The sequence below is a fragment of the Pelophylax lessonae genome (assembly GCF_965119305.1).
Source record: "Pelophylax lessonae genome assembly, chromosome: 4".
Classification (NCBI taxonomy): Eukaryota; Metazoa; Chordata; class Amphibia; order Anura; family Ranidae; genus Pelophylax; species Pelophylax lessonae.
The window spans coordinates 13489111-13509879 of record NC_138771.1 but is presented as its reverse complement, the minus strand read 5'-3'; the positions used below and the strand labels follow the sequence as shown (position 1 = coordinate 13509879).

General features: G+C 46.3%; 1 protein-coding gene across 3 annotated transcripts in view; it reads right to left on the bottom strand.

Annotated features, from left to right (window-relative positions):
- UACA (uveal autoantigen with coiled-coil domains and ankyrin repeats) overlaps positions 1 to 20769 on the bottom strand; it is a 195450-nt gene that overhangs the window by 65567 nt on the left and 109114 nt on the right. For all 3 annotated transcript variants that reach the window (XM_082252996.1, XM_082252998.1, XM_082252997.1), the window contains exon 2: positions 17135 to 17268. In XM_082252996.1, the coding sequence (XP_082109122.1) occupies positions 17135 to 17268 (134 nt within the window). The remainder of the gene's footprint in view (positions 1 to 17134; positions 17269 to 20769) is intronic.

Here is a 20769-nt window from a genome sequence, read left to right as displayed (position 1 = left end):
CCACCCCTCCTCATCCGAATCCTCCACAACAGAGGGTGAGACATGGGACATGGACACCCCTCCCTCAACCCCATCGACCCCACCACCATCCAGCACCCCTGCACCCTCTTGGCCGCGTTTGCGGTGTCGAGAGACAGGGACTGGAGGTGGAGTAGGCCGAGGGGGAAGATCCACTATACCCGCCCCCCCAGCAGCTTCCGCTAGTCTGGAGGATCTACGCACAGTAGATGTAGGAACAACCACAGGAGGGACAGACTCAGGGACCACATCACCAGGGGAAACAAAATCTGACACAACAGACACAGGAAGGACAGACTCAGGGACCACATCACCAGGGGAAACAGAATCTGACACAACAGACACAGGAGGGGCAGCAACAATTTCCTCTCTAACTTCAGCTGCTTCATCTTCTTTATCAAGCCTCTGCAGCTCAGTCTCCAATCCTGGCAAGTTATGCAGTGCCTCTGGGCACTGGCTATATGGATGACCCAGCTGCTGGCACAAATTGCACCGAATCTGGGTGCATTCTCTGGCCAAATGGCCTAAATCCTGGCACAGTGAGCACTTCTTGTGGGTGCAGGACGATGCAAAGTGGCCTTTATCACCACATTTATTGCACACCTTAGGCTGACCTTGGTAGAAAATGGTCAGCCTATCCCTACCCAGAAAGGCTGAGCAGGGAAGGTGCTGAACTACATCGCCCAGCACCCCCAATTTTAGTGACACTGTCCAGGCCCCTGTCCATATCCCATGCTCATCAAGGACCTTCCGCAGTGGAGTGAGGACCTCGCCATATCGGCGTAGCCATACTAATAAATCAGCCTCTGGTATGGATTCGTTACGCACCAAAATGGTCACTGATTTTATTAGAGGCTGTCTTGAAATCACTTTTGGCACCAAACCACTCCACTGCTGAAGGCCCTTGCACCTCCTAAATCTCTCCCAGAAGAGATCCAAACTTTCAGGTTTTACAAACGACAAATCAAATTCATAACTCCCCACCGGGCAAATTAAAGCAAAAATATCACAGACTTTAAACCCCATTTCCAAAATCAACTCAGCCACCCTCCCCCTTACTGGTGGAGTTCCATCCCCCACCCACCTCAACTGTACCACATTCCTCCTCCTATACCCACCAAACCTCCCTGAATTTTGACCAATAACAGAATTCCCACCACCCACCCTGGTGTGACTCCCCAAAGCTGAAGCATAGCTTCCAACATTCCTCCCAGCAGAAAATCCATCAGTTTTTTTTAAATTATCTGACACACACTTAGCAGATAACGATTGCACAGATTCGGGATTGATCTGTGCAATCGAATCTTTCCTCTGCTGAGCAGGAGGAGAAATGTCATTTTTATTTTTCCCAGCATTACTAACCCCTTCACCACCACCCACCACATTCATTGCTTTAACATTAATGTCATTTTTTATACTTGCTGGGATATTTATTATTGCTGTTGTCTTCACAGCAGAATCCATAGCTGCTGCACTGGTAAAAGCTCCAGCTGTCATCTCCTCTTCCACTAGGACAGGGTTTTCAGCTGTGGAAATAGCATTCTGTTTTAACACAGCAGCAGGTAAAGCATTGCAGGATATTTCCATTGCTACTTCAATTCCACTTCCAGAACCATGTTGATCCCCTCCCCCATCAGCACTCAGCTGGTCAATCAGCACTGGAAGACTGGGAGGCTCAGGTGAACATGAAGCAGGCTCTTTGGAGCTGGCAGCCATTTTGCTTGCCGTGGGACTACTGGTCTCAGCCAGACCAGCAAAATCCATGCCTGGGGTGTTTAATGCAGGTCCATCCACATTCATCTGATGGTCCGGGGATTCCACGGTCAGGGATTTTCCTTGCATGTCTGTCGGTTTCTCCACAGCGGTAACTCCCATAGGTAGCTGTATGCAGAGCTCCTTCTCACCTGGGACACCATCCACTACAGCAGATGGGGCAGACATGTTGGATGGCAGCATGGTGTACTGGGATTTCTCCACCATTACTGGCTTTGCTGGCCTGTATCTCCTCTGCCCATCCTCAGGGATTTCTGATGGATCATCAGAAAAGACAAACTTGTCTGCTTTCAGGGGTGACTCCATCTCCTGGATAAATGTCAGGGATCCATGTCCACTCTCAACCCCCTGGCTGGTTGCCGCTGGTGATTCCCAGTTCTGGCATGGGGGGAGAGGTGCAGAGGCAGATGGAGCCTGGTCATCCATTAACTGAGCCTGCTGATCCACAGAACTTGCTGATGCTTGGCTGGTAAAACGCCTCTCATTGTCAAACTTTTCTTTAAATGCTCCACTTCTATCTTTCAGCCTTTCCAATAATAAAGATTGTTCCTTTACCTTTTCTTCCAATTCCTGTAACTCAGGCTTCATGGCTGTGCGATTTTTACTCCAGGCCTGGAAATACTTGGTTTTGAAGGATTTGTGTTCAGCCTTCAAAACTTTAAGTTTTTCTTCCGCTCTCCCAATCGCCCTAAAACGATTGATAACCTTCTGGCTGAAGACATCCGCATTCTCACCAGGGCCTGGACCCACAGACAGGTCCTCCACCTCCTCCTCACTAGGCCCTGTGTCATCAGGGGGATCCCTCCCAGGGCCTCCCCCAGGATCAGGCATTGTTCCTGGGCCAAGCTAGCAAGCAAGGCCCAGGCTTGAAAAAAGGCTGGATCTCACAGAGAGCTCCTTAGGTGTGTCCTCCTCCTTCTTCCCACTGACCACCAATGTAAGGAGCATTCTTCCCACTGACCACCAATGTAAGGGGCATTCTTCCCACTGACCACCAATGTAAGGGACACTGACCACCAATGTAAGGGGCATTCTTCCCACTGACCACCAATGTAAGGGGCATTCTTCCCACTGACCACCAATGTAAGGGGCATTCTTCCCACTGACCACCAATGTAAGGGGCATTCTTCCCACTGACCACCAATGTAAGGGGCATTCTTCCCACTGATCACCAATGTAAGGAGCATTCTTCCCACTGACCTCCAATGTAAGGAGCATTCTTCCCACTGACCACCAATGTAAGGAGCATTCTTCCCACTGACCTCCAATGTAAGGAGCATTCTTCCCACTGACCACCAATGTAAGGGGCATTCTTCCCACTGACCACCAATGTAAGGGACACTGACCACCAATGTAAGGAGCATTCTTCCCACTGACCACCAATGTAAGGGGCATTCTTCCCACTGACCACCAATGTAAGGGGCATTCTTCCCACTGACCACCAATGTAAGGGGCATTCTTCCCACTGATCACCAATGTAAGGAGCATTCTTCCCACTGACCTCCAATGTAAGGAGCATTCTTCCCACTGACCACCAATGTAAGGAGCATTCTTCCCACTGACCTCCAATGTAAGGAGCATTCTTCCCACTGACCACCAATGTAAGGGGCATTCTTCCCACTGACCACCAATGTAAGGGACACTGACCACCAATGTAAGGAGCATTCTTCCCACTGACCACCAATGTAAGGAGCATTCTTCCCACTGACCTCCAATGTAAGGAGCATTCTTCCCACTGACCACCAATGTAAGGGGCATTCTTCCCACTGACCACCAATGTAAGGGACACTGACCACCAATGTAAGGGGCATTCTTCCCACTGACCACCAATGTAAGGGGCATTCTTCCCACTGACCACCAATGTAAGGGGCATTCTTCCCACTGACCACCAATGTAAGGGGCATTCTTCCCACTGATCACCAATGTAAGGAGCATTCTTCCCACTGACCACCAATGTAAGGGGCATTCTTCCCACTGACCACCAATGTAAGGAGCATTCTTCCCACTGACCTCCAATGTAAGGAGCATTCTTCCCAATTTTTGTTTATTAAAAGTCTTGCAATCAATAATCATAAAATCAATATACATAAATAAATATATACATATTTACATGAAAAGGGAAAAAAAATACATAGCAAGTTCTGCTCTCAAATAAAGAATGGCTTTACAGCAAAAACAAAACTCACATCATGAAACACATCATTACCGGGAAAAATAATCTTAATAAGACTCACACCGCCACACCAGACATCAAACCTGCGAGGTCAAGAAACAAAAACCACTCCCATTATGCATGCAGCCCTTCTTCAAAAATGAAGATATTAACTAACAAAAGCTAAGGGCGTGAAAGAAATAGCATAGGAAAAAGCTTTTCACCCAGAGATGGACAGTTCACCAAAAGCAGGTCTGATATTCCTCCACGCCCTTATCCAGACCGCTCGAGGCTCCCTGCCCTTCTCAAGACCCCGAATCTTCCCAACCTCACCCAGAATATCGTACACCACCACCTCGACAGGGAGGACTTTCTTCCGCAGGGTAATCTGGCACCGTGCATTCCACGTGAAGTAACGGACAACTATACTAACTAGAAAAAGTGTATCCAAATCAAAATCCCAGAGAGTCGGGAATGCCCCGTACACCCACTCCGCATAACTCATGCGATAGAGAAAGGGGATGCCTAGAGCCCTCCCCACCCTTTTATACACCTCTATGTTAAAGGGACACTGGAGCAAAAAGTGGTCCATAGACTCCACTTTACCAACACACTCCGCTCTAGGACAATCCCGATCATCCACAGGGCGATGCTTCAGGTTCCCTCTCACATAGAGCCTTCCATGGAAAGCGAGCCAGGCTTGATCCCTAAACTTCAAAGGGATTCTTCCTAAGTTAATTAAACGCAACCCCTCCCTCATTACGGGGCCTGGGCAATCCCTTAAGGTCAGCGACACACTGAAAGCAGAGCCCAAAATCCTCTTCTCCAGAAGCTTTCTGGGGAGGGACTTGATATCCCCCACTGTCACCTGCCACTGCCTAAGTATTTTCAGACACGGGGCAACATAAGCCGGAAGCTTGCCATGTCGGACTCTCAGACTTTTCACTGGCCCGCCATCTTCCCAGCATCGCAGAAAAGGCCTAAACCAAGATTGAAAAATACCCACCCATCCCGGCGGGGTCTCTGCTAACATATTACCAAGATTATACTTTAAAAAAAGCAGAGAAAAGAAAACTATAGGGTTGACCATTCCTAGACCACCCTCCCGCCTGGACAGGTAAGTTACATTGCGTTTGATCAGGTTCAGCCTATTTCCCCATAACAGTTGGAAAAAGCAGCTGTACACCCTTGCATAGAGAGATTCCGGCAAGATACAGACAAAGCTGACATATAAAAAGATTGGGATCAGGTAAGTTTTAATCAAGTCAACCCTTTCCCTCAAGGAAAGTTTCCATTTCTTCCAGCTTGCCACCTTGGCATTGGCATTCAACAACCTGCTTTCCCAATTTCGATGACCATAGTCACCAGGACCAAATTTGATGCCCAACACTTTAATTTCCTGCTGGGGCTCTGGGAAGGCATCCGGAAGTTCGAAGCTTTCACCCTCCTCACCCATCCAGAAAACTTCACTCTTTTCATGATTGATTTTAGAGCCAGAAGCCTCAGTGTACTGCTCTATCACAGAGACCACCTCCTGCGCCTCCTCCATCCCAGAGATAATAACAGACACATCATCGGCATAGGCCACGACCTTCAAAGGCGGCACACCAGCAATGCCCAAAGGCACCCCACACAACGATCCACTCTCTAACCTTCTTATGAAGGGATCGATTGCGAATACATATAGCAGGGGGCTCAAAGGACACCCCTGGCGCACCCCAGAGCCAACCTCAAAAGGCCGTCCAACCCAACCATTAACAAGTGGGAAGCTCTCAGCCCCTTTATATAATGTTTTCAGCCAATCAATAAACCTCCCCTGCAGGCCGTATCTACCAAGTAGCAAATACAGGTACTCATGATTGACTCGATCAAAAGCCTTCGCCTGATCCAATGCCAGCAAGTACTTTCTCCATCCAGCAGCCCTGCATCGCTCCAAAGCCTCCCGGACAGCTAAAATTGCTGAAAAGGTACTTCTGCCCTGGACCGAGCAGTGCTGATGATTGGACAACAAATCGCCTGCTACTGACGACAAGCGCCAAAAAAGAATCTTCGCCAAGATCTTTCTATCAACATTGAGAAGACTGATGGGGCGCCAGTTCTCAATTATTGAGGGGTCTTTACCTTTTGACAGAAGAATCACAGCGGATTGCCTCATGGAGGGAGGGAGAGAACCCTCATCTAAACAGCTGTTATAAACCTCCGTTAAAAAGGGAGCCAGAATGGACTTAAAACACTTGTAAAATTCAGCTGTCAACCCATCTGGCCCAGGCGACTTTTTGGTAGCCAGCTTCTCTATAGCACGAACTACCTCATCCGCTGAAATTGGTTCTGTCAAATCCATCAAAGGCAATGTATCATTTCCCAATCCTGGAGTAGAATCCAGAAAGCTTTCCATCCTGTCCTGACTAAGGTCCTTTCTTCCCAGAAGGTCTGCGTAATATGACCTGAAGATCTCCAGGATCCCTGATCTGGACTTCACCAGGGAACCCGTACTATCCCTCAGACCTATGACCGTCTTAACTGCTATGCCTTGCTTACAGTTCTGGTAAGGATCAGGCGAGTGATATTTCCCATAATCTCTCTCCAGAACCAAGGAGGCATGCCGGTCGTATTGACACTTCCTAAGAAGAAGCTTTACCTCCGAGATCTCCCCTGGATCTCCTCCATACGAGACAAGACGATCAAGCTTCCTCCGCAAATGCTGGTAGGCAATATACATACCAAGCTGCTTCTTCTTACTTATGGCCTTGAAAAGTCCAATCGCCCTTTGTTTCACAAGCTCCCACCACTCTGACTTACTGCTGCAAAAGTCCAGAATAGAAACCTGTGCCTGAAAAAAATCCTCAAAGGATTGTCTTACCTCTTCATCTTCCAGGAGAGCCGAATTCAGTTTCCAGGTACCCCTTCCCCTGGGTGGAGTGTCCGAGGCATTCAGAGTCACAGACAGCATACAGTGGTCAGAGAACTCCACCGCCCTCAACTCAGGAGCCGAGAAAGCAGAGTTCTCCTTTAAAAAAAACCTATCTATCCTACTCTGACTATTCCCTCTCTGAAACGTGAATCCCGTGCTGCCAGGGCAGTGCTTAATGTGCACATCTACCAGGCCTGCTTGTCTAACCATATCTCTAAGAAAAACGCTATCATAACCCAGCCTGTCTATGGAGACCCTCCTGTCTTCAGGCCTAATTATGGTGTTAAAGTCACCTCCAAAGACAACCTGCTGGGATGTAAAAAGGAAGGGCTTGATCTTTGTGAAGAGGCATTTCCTGTCCCATTTTGACTGCGGTCCATAGATATTGATCAGGCGCAGGTCCTGCCCCCTAACAGAGACGTCTAAGACCATGCATCTCCCCATTTCTACCTCAATTATCCGCCGGCACGTTACCATATCGGTTTTAAAAAGAACCGCAACTCCGCTGCAAGGCTCAGCCGCAAGAGACCAAAAGGAGGGACCGCATCTCCACTCCCTTTTTGCTAGATGGACATCGGCCAAAGTATTGAGCCAGGTCTCTTGCAAAAATAAAATCTCAGCATCAAACTCACTGAGCAAAAATAAGGCAATATCACGAGCTCTTGCAGATTTCACGCTGGCGACATTAATGGTCGCCACCTTTATCAGAGCGGGCACTGCCATCAGGATGATTGGGGTAGTCGTTTCTTAACCTCCACCACACTCTCATCACCCGAAACAGCTCTCTTTACACTATGTGACTCCCCCTCATCCATAGATGATAAAGTAGATAAATCGGATACTAACTCCTCCCCTGATAAAACCGAAAATGTGTTGCCAAGAGGAACCCCTCCTGGCTCTAACTGTAAGGAAGAAGTGACCGCTTTACTGGTCTTCCTCTTCTTCTTTTTCTTCCTCTTTGTCCTCTCCCACCCCTCATCATCCGAATCCTCCACAACAGAGGGTGAGACATGGGACATGGACACCCCTCCCTCAACCCCATCGACCCCACCACCATCCAGCACCCCTGCACCCTCTTGGCCGCGTTTGCGGTGTCGAGAGACAGGGACTGGAGGTGGAGTAGGCCGAGGGGGAAGATCCACTATACCTGCCCCCCCAGCAGCTTCCGCTAGTCTGGAGGATCTACGCACAGTAGATGTAGGAACAACAGGAGGGACAGACTCAGGGACCACATCACTAGGGGAAACAGAATCTGACACAACAGACACAGACTCAGGGACCACATCACTAGGGGAAACAGAATCTGACACAACAGACACAGGAGGGGCAACAACAATTTCCTCTCTAACTTCAGCTGCTTCATCTTCTTTATCAAGCCTCTGCAGCTCAGTCTCCAATCCTGGCAAGTTATGCAGTGCCTCTGGGCACTGGCTATATGGATGACCCAGCTGCTGGCACAAATTGCACCGAATCTGGGTGCATTCTCTGGCCAAATGGCCTAAATCCTGGCACAGTGAGCACTTCTTGTGGGTGCAGGACGATGCAAAGTGGCCTTTATCACCACATTTATTGCACACCTTAGGCTGACCTTGGTAGAAAATGGTCAGCCTATCCCTACCCAGAAAGGCTGAGCAGGGAAGGTGCTGAACTACATCGCCCAGCACCCCCAATTTTAGTGACACTGTCCAGGCCCCTGTCCATATCCCATGCTCATCAAGGACCTTCCGCAGTGGAGTGAGGACCTCGCCATATCGGCGTAGCCATACTAATAAATCAGCCTCTGGTATGGATTCGTTACGCACCAAAATGGTCACTGATTTTATCAGAGGCTGCCTTGAAATCACTTTTGGCACCAAACCACTCCACTGCTGAAGGCCCTTGCACCTCCTAAATCTCTCCCAGAAGAGATCCAAACTTTCAGGTTTTACAAACGACAAATCAAATTCATAACTCCCCACCGGGCAAATTAAAGCAAAAATATCACAAGCTTTAAACCCCATTTCCAAAATCAACTCAGCCACCCTCCCCCTTACTGGCGGAGTTCCATCCCCCACCCATCTCAACTGTACCACATTCCTCCTCCTATACCCACCAAACCTCCCTGAATTTTGACTAATAACAGAATTCCCACCACCCACCCTGGTGTGACTCCCCAAAGCTGAAGCATAGCTTCCAACATTCCTCCCAGCAGAAAATCCATCAGTTTTTTTTAAATTATCTGACACACACTTAGCAGATAACGATTGCACAGATTCGGGATTGATCTGTGCAATCGAATCTTTCCTCTGCTGAGCAGGAGGAGAAATGTCATTTTTATTTTTCCCAGCATTACTAACCCCTTCACCACCACCCACCACATTCATTGCTTTAACATTAATGTCATTTTTTATACTTGCTGGGATATTTATTATTGCTGTTGTCTTCACAGCAGAATCCATAGTTGGTGCTGCACTGGTAAGAACTCCAGCTGTCATCTTCTCTTCCACTAGGACAGGGTTTTCAGCTGTGGAAATAGCATTCTGTTTTAACACAGCAGCAGGTAAAGCATTGCAGGATATTTCCATTGCTACTTCCATTCCACTTCCAGAACTATGTTGATCCCCTCCCCCATCAGCAATCAGCACTGGAAGACTGGGAGGCTCAGGTGAACATGAAGCATGCTCTTTGGAGCTGGCAGCCATTTTGCTTGCCGTGGGACTACTGGTCTCAGCCAGACCAGCAAAATCCATGCCTGGGGTGTTTAATGCAGGTCCATCCACATTCGTCTGATGGTCCGGGGCTTGCATGTCTGCACTCGGTTTCTCCACAGCGGTAACTCCAATAGGTAGCTGTATGCAGAGCTCTTTCTCACCTGGGACACCATCCACTACAGCAGATGGGGCAGACATGTTGGATGGCAGCATGGTGTACTGGGATTTCTCCACCATTACTGGCTTTGCTGGCCTGTATCTCCTCTGCCCATCCTCAGGGATTTCTGATGGATCATCAGAAAATACAAACCTGTCTGCTTTCAGGGGTGACTCCATCTGCTGGATGAATGTCAGGGATCCATGTCCACTCTCAACCCCCTGGCTGGTTGCCGCTGGTGATTCCCAGTTCTGGCATGGGGGGAGAGGTGCAGAGGCAGATGGAGCCTGGTCATCCATTAACTGAGGCTGCTGATCCACAGAACTTGCTGATGCTTGGCTGGTAAATCGCCTCTCATTGTCAAATTTTTCTTTAAATGCTCCACTTCTGTCTTTCAGCCTTTCCAATAATAAAGTTTGTTCCTTTACCCTTTCTTCCAATTCCTGTAACTCAGGCTTCATGGCTGTGCGATTTTTACTCCAGGCCTGGAAATACTTGGTTTTGAAGGATTTGTGTTCAGCCTTCAAAACTTTAAGTTTTTCTTCCGCTCTCCCAATCGCCCTAAAACGATTGATAATCTTCTGGCTGAAGACATCCGCATTCTCACCAGGGCCTGGACCCACAGACAGGTCCTCCACCTCCTCCTCACTAGGCCCCGTGTCATCAGGGGGATCCCTCCCAGGGCCTCCCCCAGGATCAGGCATTGTTCCTGGGCCAAGCTAGCAAGCAAGGCCCAGGCTTGAAAAGGGCTGGTTCTCACAGAGAGCTCTTTGGGTGTGTCCTCCTCCTTCTTCCCACTGACCACCAATGTAAGGGGCATTCTTCCCACTGATCACCAATGTAAGGAGCATTCTTCCCACTGATCACCAATGTAAGGAGCATTCTTCCCACTGACCACCAATGTAAGGGACACTGACCACCAATGTAAGGGGCATTCTTCCCACTGACCACCAATGTAAGGGGCATTCTTCCCACTGACCACCAATGTAAGGGGCATTCTTCCCACTGACCACCAATGTAAGGGGCATTCTTCCCACTGATCACCAATGTAAGGAGCATTCTTCCCACTGACCACCAATGTAAGGGGCATTCTTCCCACTGATCACCAATGTAAGGGACATTCTTCTCACTGACCACCAATGTAAGGAGCATTCTTCCCACTGACCACCAATGTAAGGGACATTCTTCCCACTGACCACCAATGTAAGGAACATTCTTCCCACTGACCACCAATGTAAGGAGCATTCTTCCCACTGATCACCAATGTAAGAGACATTCTTCTCACTGACCACCAATGTAAGGAGCATTCTTCCCACTGACCACCAATGTAAGGAGCATTCTTCTCACTGACCACCAATGTAAGGAGCATTCTTCCCACTTGCCACCAATGTAAGGAACATTCTGACCACCAATGTAAGGAGCATTCTTCCCACTGACCACCAATGTAAGGGACATTCTTCCACCTGACCACCAATGTAAGGAACATTCTGACCACCAATGTAAGGAGCATTCTTCCCACTTGCCACCAATGTAAGGAACATTCTGACCACCAATGTAAGGAGCATTCTTCCCACTTGCCACCAATGTAAGGAACATTCTGACCACCATTGTAAGGAACATTCTTCCCACTGACCACCAATGTAAGGAGCATTCTTCTCACTGACCACCAATGTAAGGAGCATTCTTCTCACTGACCACCAATGTAGGGAACATTCTTCCCACTGACCACCAACGTAAGGGGCATTTTCTTAATGACTACTGATTAACTAATCCTAGCTGGAGCTCCATGAGACATTAAAATTATTTCAAGGGTTCCTCTGGGGTTAAAATGATTAACCACCTAAGCTCCAGAAGATTGTACCCCTTTCATGACCAGGTCATTTTTTGCTAGTGAGCACTGTGCTACTTTAACTGGTAGTTGCCTGGTAATGCAACGCTGTACCCAAATTAAATTTATATATTTCACACAAATAGAACTTTCTTTTGGTGGTATTTAATCACCACCACTGGGTTTTTCATTTATCATAAAAAACAGGAAAAAAAAAAAAAAAAAAAAAAAAAAACACGTACCTTCTGCTATGAAACACATCCAATAAAAAAAAGAAAAAACATGTAAAAAAATGACACCAAATTTCTTCATACATTCAGGCCAAAATGTATTCTGCTACGTCTGATTAAAAAAAAAAGAATCCCAATAAGCATATATTGATTGGTTTGTGTGAAAGTTATAGTGTCTACAAACTTTGGTATATATACTGGAATTTCTTCTTTTTTTTTTTTAATACTAGTAATGGCGGTGATCAGCAACTTATAGTGGAACAGCAATAGTGCAGCGGGCAATCTGACGTAGACTTTGTGGGAACTAACTGCCACTGACAAGACCAGTGACACCAATACAGTGATCAGGGATAATGCTATACACTGTCACCGTACTAATGACACTGGCTGGGAATGGGTTAACATCTAGGGGCAAGCCAGGGGTTAACTATGTACCTAACAATGTGTAATATGTGCTGCTTTTTACTAAAGATCTTTGTTTCTTATGCCTACTTTGCAGGGATAAGAAACAGAGGTCCTTCCCTCTGTACAGAGCTCTTTGTTGATTGTCAACACAGGGCTCCGGGCTGTGATTGGATACAGCCAATCAGCAGGTCCCGACTATAAATCATTGGCCTGGATCTGCTGACAAACTCCCGCTGTGTCAAATCACAGGGGAGTAGGCAGGTGTGGGGGGGGGGGGGCATACCTGAAACCCAGAAGACGGATTACTTTATTAATCCCAAAGGATCGATTTATTCTCCCAGGAGAAGAGACGCCTAAGGGGGGACATGATAGCAATTTACAAATATCTCAATGGGGATCTCAGCTTAGAAAAAAAGCTGTTCAATCGAAGGGATTGCACGAGGACTCGAGGGCATACAATGTGATTAGAGGAGAAGCGTTTTAACCTCAGGCAACGGGGGGGGGGGGGTTTCTTTACTGTGAGGGCTACAAGATTGTGGAATTCTCTACCACAAGAGGTGGTTTCTGCGGGAAGTATGGCTACTTTCAAAAGACTCTTAGACTTACATCTCAAGGATCAGAACATTCAGGGGTATGAGAAATGATTACGGCCACACACACCTACACAGGTTGAACTGGATGGACTATTGTCTTTATTCAACCTCACCTACTATGTAACTAACTATGAATATTGGGAAATTGTTACGACACAGCCATACACAGCAAAGACAACACAATCACAACAATGAACAGAACAAGATACAAAGACACAACAAAAATTACCAACAGCCGCCAATAGCACCAAATAAAACAAATTAAAACTGCACTACAAAAAAAACCCCATACAATTAAAATACAACATAGAATAAATAACACAGGCAGCAATATACAGGTACATCACTGTGCCTGTAGGAGCCTCTCCGTATATGTACTGCGGAGAGTCGGCAAGCAGATAAGAAAGGCTACATTAAACAGTTAACGTCTGGGGTGTAGGAAGGATAGGCAATCATTGGACCACCGTCACATCGGTCACATGATTAGAAGCCGGTTCCACCGGTTACCCATATTTAGTCCAGACTGAAAGCTGGCAATTCTGTCTTTGTGCAGGGAGTGTGCTCTCCATGGCCAGGACAAGGGGTGGGGGTAGGAGGAGCGACTGCCCTGGGTGCAATGGTTTTTCTCCAGGTATGTGGGCGCCTTGACCCTAACCCAAGTGAAGGGAGGGGTGCGGTTTGGCATCTTTACCATGGGCACTGGACGACCTTGGCAACAGAAAGAGAAGGGAGCGCTTCTGGTTAAGGCTAACTCCATGAAGTCACAAATACTTTATATCAGGGGTCTTCAAACTTTGGCCCTCCAGTTGTTCAGGAACTACAATTCCCATCATGCCTAGTCATGTCTGTGAATGTCAGAGTTTTACAATGTCTCATGGGATGTGTAGTTCTGCAACAGCTGGAGGGCCGTAGTTGGAGGATCCCTGCTTTATATTATAGTGACAATACGATGTAGGCGAGGATTGTCACTATAATATAAAGTATTTGTGACTTCATGGAGTTAGCCTTAAACCAGAAGCGCTCCCTTCGCTTTTGTGTTGCTAAACTGAACGGACTCTTACCCCAGGAGTCAACAAAAGGAGCTGCTGAGGTTCAAGCACAGGCATCCCCCCCTATATATCGAAACATACCAGGCGCCGCGTTTCTCCTTTCTTGTTGCACCTTGTCCCGGCACTAGTGCGCTCATCAAGTCAACACCAGGGGTGGACTGACAACTCATGGGGCCCCCAGGCAATCAGAGATCATGGGGCCCCGTGTCCACACTCAAGCCACACAAAGCCCCACCTACAAATTGCAGCTCAGCCACATAGAGTGGGCGTTTAAATATCTACCACAGCACAGCCTGCATGGAAGTTCCTGGCTTCTTTCTGTAGTGTGTAGCCTCTCATGGGGCCCCCTACTGACCCTGGGCCCTTGGGCAGTGCCCTAATCCCCGAATGGTCAGTCCGCCCCTGGTCAACACTGGCCGCCCAGCGATGCATATGTGCAGCGCGTGGGGGTTAAATCCAAACCCTTTTGGTGTCACATGTGTTGGGCACCCGTAAAGGGTTAAGATTTCTACAAATGGATTCAATTATTGGAGAGATACGCAGCTTTCACCTTCCCACGTTTCTCTCAGATCTCCACTTCTCCATAAATGGTCAACAATACCGAGCGCCAGAAAATCACTGAACGTGATAAAACAAAGCTCAACTATTAGATTTACTGGCATGAGACAAAATTGTAACATACTGAAGCCAAAAGGTAAAAGATTTAATTAAAGCCGCTATCCATGTGTTTCAGTGCATCACAGATGAGGACACCGGCTACCACACCGTACCGATGAATGGTGACGGTGCCAAGTATGGCTTCACAGTTTGTTTCTTCTCTGTGTAAACTATAAAGAACATATTTTACACACTCTGCGATTGCATACTTGTGTGTCTGTAGGGCTGAGGGAGGAAGAACTACAGAATAAAAAAAATGTAATGGATTGTGTTGCATAAAAAAAGCAAGTCTGCTATATGCTAGAGACCGTGCACAAAATCCCTTACACCCCCTCAATACTGGGCACTTCCTGCTCAGGCCAATATTCAGCTTTCAGCGTTCTCGCTCTTTGAATGACCATTGCGCTGTACCCATGACCAACACTGTGCCCATATTACATTTTTTATCTTTTTTTTTTTTTGAGCCAGAGCTCTCTTTTGGATGCCTGCTGAAGACGAAATGACGAAACGCGTCCGCGGCGTGATCACGTGGGCCTCTGTAACTAAAGTGACGAGTGGAGTAGAGTAGAGTGCGACGGCGGACTCGGAGGAACCCAGGAACCACCAGGCTTGCAGCAATGCTTAGCAAGCAGAGGTGAGAAACTCAGTTTACACGGATCAAATATATCATTGAGTGCCTTGTGATTTTTGTCACCATGTAAGTGCATTTTAATGGTTGATTGGGGTCAATAAAAGGATGAAACGATATTACGCCATGTATCTCATCTCTTCATTTCATGAAGAGAGGGGAGGGGAGGTACACACGCAAACAGAGCTGAGGCTATCAATCACAGGCTGTGTCCTGGAGCTCCCTCCGGGGGAGGGGGGGGGGGGGAGAGGGAGGTCAAGCTCCAGCTACCTTTTTTCTCCTGGTGTCAGAAGTGATTCATGCTGATGGAGGAGGCAGCAGACAGAATTGACACTTAGGCTCCGTTCACATCTTAGCGTATGGATCACGGGCAGAACTGCCGCGGTTCCGCCCGCGATCCGGAGATTATTGCAAATCGCGGGACGCCCGTGCGTTGCCCGTTGATTTGCAATAGACCCCCAAACGCTGAGCGATGTTGCCGCGATTTCCGCCTGCCGAATCGCGGTAACATCGCGCAAAAAAAAATTGCGGGACGCATTACGACCAAAAAAGTACAAGAGCTTCTTTGGATCGTATTGCGTCCCGCGATTTTTTTTGCGCGATGTTACCGCGATTCGGCAGGCGGAAATCGCGGCAACATCGCTCAGCGTTTGGGGGTCTATTGCAAATCAACGGGCAACGCACGGGCGTCCCGCGATTTGCAATAATCTCCGGATCGCGGGCGGAACCTCGGCGGTTCTGCCCGTGATCCATACGCTAAGATGTGAACGGAGCCTTAGTGCTCTGGATAAAGACAAGTACACACTATAGAGGCATAGGCTTTGTTCAAGTTTCATGTCTAAAACTTACAACCACTTTAACCTCTTGCCGACCAGTCACGTTGACTGTACTGCGGCAAAGTGGCTCGTTCCCGCCCAGCGACGTAGACCTACGTCGCTGGATTCCTCCCCTTGTGGGTGGCGCGTGCGCGCCGCCGGAGGTTCGCTTCCGATGCATTCAGTCACTGCGGGAGTCGGGCCAGGGGAGGAGCGGCGGCGATCGCCGCTGCTCTTCCCAGATCGTCGGGGAATCGAGTGTGGAGATCCACCCGCTTGTGTAAACACAAGCGGGCAGATCGCCTAAGTGACAGACAGGGTCAGAATGCAGGGTTCAGCATAGCTGAACCTGCGATCTGTCCCTGTGTCACTCAGTCACCTCCCCCCACACACGTTAGTAAGCACCAGGCATACATTAACCCCTTCCTCTCCAATAAAATTAACCCCTTCCCTGCCAGTGTCATTTTTACAGTAACAGTGCATGTTTATAGCACTGATTACTGTAGTAATGTCACTGGTATCCCCAAAAGTGTCAAAAATTTCAGTCAAGGTTCCGATCTGTCCGCCGCAATGTCGCAGTCCCGCAAAAAAAAAAAAAAAAAAATCGCAGATCGCCGCCATTACTCGTTAAACAAAAACACCAAAAATGACATAAATCTTTCCCTTTGTTAGTAAACGCAATAATTTTGCACAAACCAATCAAAATACGCTTATTGCAATTTTTTTTTACCAAACATATGTAGCAGAAAACAAATTGGCCAAAAATTTTAAAAAATTTTGATTTTTACATGTTTTCTGGGGGAATTTCATATAAAAAAAATGTGAAAAATATTGTATTTTTTCAAAATTGTCGCTCGTTTTTTTGTTTATAGCGCAAAAAGTAAAAATCGCACAGTTGATCAAATACCACCAAAATAAATCTCTGTTTGTGGGAAAAAAAGGACGTAAATTTCGTTTGGGTACGGCGTTGCATGACCGCGCAATTGTCAGTTAAAGTCGCACAGTGCCGAATCGCAAAAAGTGGCCTGGACGTAAGACAGCAAAATCCTCCGGTGGTAAAGTGGTTAACAATCAGTGTATATCAGAAGTGACTGAACTGATACAACAATCAGTATTGTAGAATTAGATGATCATTGTAACAGATTTTCAAAAGTTCTCTCAATATGCAAAACAAAAAGCACCATCCCACTACAGGTCCAGTACACTATAGAGATTTTATGGCACTTACGCTGAGCGTCCCTCTAGGTCCAACTTGCTGGGGTTCACTCCCTTCTTGGAGAGAGTGGAGGAAATTTTATCTACATCTCCCCGCTCTGCCGCTTTCATTAACCGGTCATCATATTTGCCCCAATCAGTGGTTTGCTGAAAAAGAAAAAAAATAAATAAATCATTAATTTGACAGCAAAGTATATTGGGTGTAATGCTATACTAAAAATTCTTATATAAAAAAAAAATAAAAAAAATAAATAAATAAAAATAAACCTGCAGCAGCCTACCAACCAAAAGAAGAAGAATGACAAATACTACAAAGGGCGGAATGTTTGTAGTGCACTGCAATGTGTATTATATAGGAGGTGCACTGAATAAAAATGTTGGGGTCGTAACCAGAAATGCAGGATACACTTGGCCGAAACTGAAATGGACAGTTTAAAAAATAAATATATATATATATATATTATATACAATTGTATTATATTCGACTTTTTAACTATCAAAAATTTAAATGAATAGGAATTGATCGTCGGCCATTATCGCCACCTTTAGTGCAAGAAAAACAAATGCATCCCTTTAAATTCTATGTATGTCCTCACACGGGTCCTGTTGTGGTGTTAAAACTCCTGCGTGCTCCATTTTTTAATTTAATTTGGCTGGAGAAAAAAAAAAAAAAAAACACACTATAAGGACACTATAAGGACCCATTCACATGTAGCTTGCAGGTGGAATCGCTACGATTCTGTACATTATTCCAAAATTGCAAAACCCAGCATGCATGTTCAGGGTCCATTCATTTTTAATGGCACCCAAACTTGGTGAGGTTTTACCGCGAACATCACACAACAAATCCTGCTGCAATTGTGGCAAAGCCGCATCGCATGAAGCTTGTAGCCCCAAAAGGAGCAGGAGCGTCTTTGCTCGGTAAAACTGCACCACGTTTTAGTCCTATTGAAAACGAATGGCACCTGTACACACACGTTGCATTTTGCCAGCATAGCAAGGTGCTACTTGGAATCAGACAGGATTGTGGTGATTCCGCTTACAATTCCAAGTCGCTAGAACAGGGCCTGACACTATCTGAGCACTACAAATTGAAAATGCTATTTAACCACTTCAGCCCCTGACGGTTTAACTCCCCCCTTCATGACCAGGCCATTTTTTGCGATACAGCGCTGCGTTATTTTAAACTTACAATTGCGCGGTCGTGCGACGCTGTACCCAAATAACATTTATGTCCTTTTTTCCCCCCCACAAAAAAAAATTTATATATATATATATATATATATATATTATATATATAGTGCCTTGCGAAAGTATTTGGCCCCCTTGAACTTTGCGACCTTTTGCCACATTTCAGGCTTCAAACATAAAGATATAAAACTAATTTTTTGTGAAGAATCAACAAGTGGGACACAATCATGAAGTGGAACAAAATTTATTGGATATTTCAAACTTTATTAACAAATAAAAAACTGAAAAATTGGGCGTGCAAAATTATTCAGCCCCTTTACTTTCAGTGCAGCAAACTTTCTCCAGAAGTTCAGTGAGGATCTCTGAATGATCCAATGTTGACCTAAATGACTAATGATGATAAATAGAATCCACCTGTGTGTAATCAAGTCTCCGTATAAATGCACCTGCACTGTGATAGTCTCAGAGGTCCGTTTAAAGCGCAGAGAGCATCATGAAGAACAAGGAACAGACCAGGCAGGTCCGAGATACTGTTGTGGAGAAGTTTAAAGCCAGATTTGGATACAAAATGATTTCCCAAGCTTTAAACATCCCAAGGAGCACTGTGCAAGCGATAATATTGAAATGGAAGGAGTATCAGACCACTGCAAATCTACGAAGACCTGGCCGTCCCTCTAAACTTTCAGCTCATACAAGGAGAAGACTGATCAGAGATGCAGCCAAGAGGCCCATGATCACTCTGGATGAACTGCAGAGATCTACAGCTGAGGTGGGAGACTCTGTCCATAGGACAACAATCAGTCGTATACTGCACAAATCTGCCCTTTATGGAAGAGTGGCAAGAAGAAAGCCATTTCTCAAAGATATCCATAAAAATTGTTGTTTAAAGTTTGCCACAAGCCACCTGGGAGACACCAAACATGTGGAAGAAGGGGCTCTGCTCAGATGAAACCAAAATCAAACTTTTTGGCAACAATGCAAAACATTATGTTTGGCGTAAAAGCAACACAGCTCATCACCCAGAACACACCATCCCCACTGTCACACATGGTGGTGGCAGCATCATGGTTTGGGCCTGCTTTTCTTCAGCAGGGACAGGGAAGATGGTTAAAATTGATGGGAAGATGGATGGAGCCAAATACAGGACCATTCTGGAAGAAAACCTGATGGAGTCTGCAAAAGACCTGAGACTGGGACGGAAATTTGTCTTCCAACAAGACAATGAAACAAAACAAAGCAACATCTACAACAATGGAATGGTTCACAAATAAACATATCCAGATGTTAGAATGGCCAAGTCAAAGTCCAGACCTGAATCCAATCGAGAATCTGTGGAAAGAACTGAAAACTGCTGTTCACAAACGCTCTCCATCCAACCTCACTGAGCCCGAGCTGTTTTGCAAGGAGGAATGGGCAAAAATTTCAGTCTCTCGATGTGCAAAACTGATAGAGACATACCCCAAGCGACTTACAGCTGTAATCGCAGCAAAAGGTGGCGCTACAAAGTATTAACCTAAGGGGGCTGAATAATTTTGCACGCCCAAGTTTTCAGTTTTTTATTTGTTAAAAAGTTTGAAATATCCAATAAATTTCATTCCACTTCATGATTGTGTCCCACTTGTTGATTCTTCACAAAAAAATTACAGTTTTATATCTTTATGTCTGAAGCCTGAAATGTGGCAAAAGGTTGCAAAGTTCAGCGGGGCCAAATACTTTCGCAAGGCACTATATACAGTGGGTACGGAAAGTATTCAGACCCCTTAAATTTTTCACTCTTTGTTATATTGCAGCCATTTGCTAAAATCATTTAAGTTCATTCTTCTTCCTCATGAATGTACACATAGCACCCCATACTGACAGAAAAACACAGAATTGTTGACATTGTTGCAGATTTATTAAAAAAGAAAAACTGAAATATCACATGGTCCTAAGTATTCAGACCCTTTGCTGTGACACTCATATATTAAACTCAGGTGCTTTCCATTTCTTCTGATCATCCTTGAGATGGTTCTACATCTTCATTTGAGTCCAGCTGTGTTTGATTATACTGATTGGACTTGATTAGGAAAGCCACACACCTGTCTATATAAGACCTTCCAGATCACAATGCATGTCAGAGCAAATGAGAATCATGAGGTCAAAAGGAACTGCCTGAAGAGCTCAGAGACAGAATTGTGGCAAGGCACAGATCTGGCCAAGGTTACAAAAAGATTTCTGCTGCACTTAAGCTTCCTAAGAGCACAGTGGCCTCCATAATCCTCAAATGGAAGACGTTTGGGACGACCAGAACCCTTCCTAGAGCTGGCCGTCCGGCCAAACTGAGCTATCGGGGGAGAAGAGCCTTGGTGAGAGAGGTAAAGAAGAACCCAAAGATCACTGTGGCTGAGCTCCAGAGATGCAGTCAGGAGATGGGAGAAAGTTGTAGAAAGTCAACCATCACTGCAGCCCTCCACCAGT